Here is a 4,584-nt window from a genome sequence, read left to right on the forward strand (position 1 = left end):
CCTCCCTCGTTACTTAACCCTAAATGGTAACCCTAATAGATATCAGAATTGGTACCTGAGCCCTTTTAAATATACGAAGTACCTAAACGACAATGAAAAGGCCAGGGCAGGGTTACAAGGAGTTTCAGAGTTTTGCCAGGGTCAGGTAACATCGTTTTTGTAGTTAGCGTATCTCAAGCTTACCGTGACAGGAAAGTCCTAAAGAACTGCTCAGTAATTGCTCTACTTCGCAGACTAAATACTGTAATGAGCTACGAAGGCCCAGCGCAGAAACAGAACCAGCACCAGCTCTCTCTCTGAGCATATGGTGGCTCTTAAAAGAGCCGTTAAAACTGTTTGCAACCAACTCACTGTTTACTTGGCGCTGGTGTACTTGGTGACAGCCTTGGTGCCCTCGGACACGGCGTGCTTGGCTAGCTCCCCGGGCAGCAGCAGGCGTACGGCCGTCTGGATTTCCCTGGACGTGATGGTCGACCGCTTGTTGTAATGCGCCAGGCGCGACGCCTCGCCCGCGATGCGCTCGAAAATGTCGTTGACAAACGAGTTCATGATGCCCATGGCCTTAGACGAAATACCGGTGTCCGGGTGGACCTGCTTCAGCACCTTGTACACATAAATGGAATAACTCTCCTTGCGGCTGCGTTTGCGCTTTTTACCATCCTTCTTCTGCGCCTTAGTTACCGCCTTCTTGGATCCCTTCTTCGGAACAGGAGCAGATTTAGCCGCTTCCGGCATGATGAAAACCAACTCAAAAGCACTCAGAAGAAAGAAAAATAGCGTGGTGAAAGATACGATGTGTCCTTTTTATATAGAACCTCTTATGCAAATAAGGTGATAAGTTAAACTCTTGAGTCTGATTGGTGGCTGTTCAAGAAGCCGTCAGAAATTAGTTCTGCCCAATCACAACGCAAGAATCCTACTGCCGCCTTTCCATTGGTTAAAATGAAGCCACACTCCTAACCAATGACATACCTCCTTTTTCGCGCCCAATAAGGGATATAAAAAGTGCTGCCCCTATGCTTTTGTTATGTTAGTCTTCTGAGGTGCAGTCGTTGGTTTCATGATGTCTGGACGGGGCAAGCAAGGCGGGAAAGTTCGCGCCAAGGCTAAGACCCGCTCTTCACGGGCCGGGCTCCAGTTTCCCGTGGGCCGAGTGCACCGCCTTCTCCGCAAGGGCAACTACGCCGAGCGGGTCGGGGCCGGCGCGCCGGTGTACCTGGCGGCGGTGCTGGAGTACCTGACCGCGGAGATCCTGGAGCTGGCGGGCAACGCGGCCCGCGACAACAAGAAGACGCGTATCATTCCGCGTCATCTGCAGCTGGCCATTCGCAACGACGAGGAGCTTAACAAGCTACTGGGCAAAGTCACCATCGCTCAGGGTGGCGTACTGCCCAATATCCAGGCTGTGCTGCTGCCCAAAAAGACCGAGAGCCACCACAAGGCCAAGGGCAAGTAATTGCCCAGATTATAGCAACTGGAATAAGTTAAAACCAAAGGCTCTTTTCAGGGCCACCCATATTTTCTGTAGAAGAGCTTAACATTTGTTACTTTGGACGATGAAAGGGGGTAGTGAGATTTAATAAAAGCTTGAGTCACTTTACCATTCTCTGCCTTGTTGAAAGCAAAGTAAGGTAAAAATATTTCATCACGTTTTAAAGAAAGTTAGCTGCAGTGATTGTCTACGGACTTATTAGGACTTTATCGCTAATATTTAATAGGTGTGCGTCCACAGGTAACCATTAGCATCATCAGTTTCTGAAATATTTTGGTACAAAAGAAGCACTACCCTGACTCAAATTTAGCAGACGGTGCAGCAAGGACCTGACCAGGCGGCTTGCGAGAGCGCGCCGGCCACGGGCGGCGTGAAGAAGCCGCACCGCTACCGGCCCGGCACGGTGGCCCTGCGCGAGATTCGCCGCTACCAGAAGTCCACGGAGCTGCTGATCCGCAAGCTGCCGTTCCAGCGGTTGGTGCGCGAGATCGCGCAGGACTTCAAGACCGACCTGCGCTTCCAGAGCTCGGCCGTGATGGCGCTGCAGGAGGCGTGCGAGGCCTAACTGGTGGGGCTCTTCGAGGACACCAACCTGTGTGCCATCCACGCCACGCGCGTCACCATCATGCCCAAGGACATCCAGTTCCCCTACAGATCAACGGAGAGCTTCGTGGCACGATAGTCTCCCCCACCCAAATACTGTCAGCCACATACGTTTTCCCTAACAGTACATGTGCCACGAGGCAATGTTGCTACGTTAAAATATTGGGATTACATCTGTAGATGGGACACCACTCTGGAGCCCGAGAAAGGTTTCTCATATTTGGGATGCGGCCTAAATCTCAAGTGCTGTTGCCTCAGGAGAACTTGACAGGTTAGTTATTTCTAACAAACTTTAAACCGATCAAGACATTTGAGGAAATGTTTTCCATAACTATTGCTATTGAAATGTAAAGTGTTGCCAATCACGCAGACTTACAACTTCTGCCTCGTAGACTTAAAGTAAGTGTGGGGTAAGGAAAATAATATAGAGGATTATGATATGTTTTGACAAAATAGTTGGTAAGTAGTGGAGAAATGTAGTGTGTTGTGGGCTCCTGACAGAAACCAAGTCAGCAAAGCTGACAGGGTTACCTTTGAAAGAGTTATTTGATGTGACATTACAAGTAACTTCTGTTGCTGTAACCAAATAAGGGATACCCCTGCCAATGGTTTTTACTGCCTAGGTCGCAGAATCTAGCCTCTTACTCTCCACTCACTGAACTCTTAATTGATGTCATCTCAAAATAAAAGACGTTAACTTTTTTTTTTCTTGAATATTGTGAACACCTTTGGCTGTGTGGTGACTAAGTGGAAAATTCTCAGAATAATGTTTTAAGTGTACAAAATGCAAAAGTTGCAAAAAAATTTATTACATTACAGTTATCAAAGTATTTTTAAAAGTAAATTTGATAGAGTGACATATGTGCTTATATAGTTAACACAGTACATAACACAATCTTTTGGGGAGCCTAACTGCCATCAGTAATAAGTATAAAAGATGGTTTAAGATAACTCAGCAATTGTTATGAAAAATGAAACATCTGTGATTTCCACTGGGTAACAAAGTAACAGGTACTGAGGTTTGAGGCCTAAATTCATAATAAAGTGAAATGCCAAAGTTCAGTTAAAGGTTAATTAAAATATATTTTTTTCTCCATCTAAACTCATGGACTTCCCCCCTCACCACTACCGCCACCACCCCATCCACATCCTGCTGATTTTTATCCTCAGAGGTATTGTGGCATATATGGATCCCAGGTGAAAAACCCTTGCTGTAAGATTTGGTCAATCTAACCCATTCTTTTGCAACTTAATTATGATTTTTCACTGAAACTGCCTCTTCATAGCTGGAATTTCTTTAGCACTTAAGTCTACTAATATCTCATATAATTATTCATACTCTTTTATTGTCTCTGTTTTTTGTACTTAAAATAGAACTACTTCCAATCCTAGTATAAATAAGACTTCTTGAAATAAAAAGAAATGCCGACAACAGTATCTAACAATGCTAGACACTCAAATGACCCATCAAAAAGCAGTAAAATATTTGACTTTTCATAGGCTTTTTAGAAGTTACGTAACCCAAATGATTTCATTCATTATTCAATTGTTCTGTCTTTAAATATGTCTTCCAATTGTAGGGAAGAAAAATAATTTTTCCTCCACCCTTCTGAGTTTTTGGCTGAGAGCCTGTAAGCAGATAGGTTAGGGGGTCCCCGCACCTGACCAGGGATTGAACCCGGGCCCTTGGCAGCGAAAGCGTGGAATCCTAACCACTGGACCACCGGGGAATTCCCAGGAATGGCTTTATTTACATGAGAAGCCATTTTGGCCTAAGCCATTTTGTGATCTAAGCGTGGCCACAATGCTTGCCCTTGAACGTGTCTCAGTAATCAATGATCTTAAGGAAAGTAAGGGAGTGCAGGAACAAAGGAAAAGCAGTCAAGAAACAATAGTTCAACAATAAAGCAAAGTCCTAGTTCCTCCTCAAGGGATATAGATAAAAATCTGATACAGTCTTTGAGTTCTGCAGGAACTAAGGCCCCCACCTAGGTGGAGAATGGAATGATAATTTTGCCCCTAGTGACTTCAGATCAACTAAAGCTTGGACTCTGTCAGCCTTTGCCCCAATTCTGTGCTGAATTCTCTGCTTGAGCCCCTTCATGAATATGCATGTACCCTTAGCTTAAAACTTCCCCAGTTTTGCTGTTCAGGGAGACACTGCTTTGGGAAGATCCCTAGTGTTCTCCTTACTTGCTGCAAGTAGTAATAAATTCTTTCTTCCTTCCCCTGATCTTTGGCTTGGTTGTGTCTTTTGGTGCGACACCCACCAAGAGGCGAACCTAGTTTTCGGGTAACAAGCCCTGTAATAAAAGCCAAATTCGAAAGAGAAAAACAAGTTTCTTAACAACTATACCTCATGTATACATGGGAGAAACCCAGGGAAAAATGAGTACCTCTAGAGGTGCCTTAGAATTCCAGGGAATTCCCTGGTGGCTTTCACTGACAAGGTCGCGAGTTCAATCCCTGGTCAGGGAATTAAGATCCCA

General features: G+C 45.2%; 2 protein-coding genes across 2 annotated transcripts; one reads left to right on the forward strand and one right to left on the reverse strand.

The window, feature by feature from the left end:
• Positions 1-354: 354 nt before the first annotated feature.
• Positions 355-735, reverse strand: LOC133095050 (histone H2B type 1-J-like). The gene has a single exon (XM_061195881.1). The coding sequence runs from the start codon at positions 733-735 to the stop codon at positions 355-357; it is 381 nt and encodes a 126-aa protein (XP_061051864.1).
• A 325-nt stretch (positions 736-1,060) lies between these two features.
• Positions 1,061-1,456, forward strand: LOC133095036 (histone H2A type 1-like). Its single transcript, XM_061195863.1, has one exon. The coding sequence runs from the start codon at positions 1,061-1,063 to the stop codon at positions 1,454-1,456; it is 396 nt and encodes a 131-aa protein (XP_061051846.1).
• Positions 1,457-4,584: the final 3,128 nt, after the last annotated feature.

The sequence above is a fragment of the Eubalaena glacialis genome, chromosome 7, assembly GCF_028564815.1.
Source record: "Eubalaena glacialis isolate mEubGla1 chromosome 7, mEubGla1.1.hap2.+ XY, whole genome shotgun sequence".
NCBI lineage: Eukaryota > Metazoa > Chordata > Mammalia > Artiodactyla > Balaenidae > Eubalaena > Eubalaena glacialis.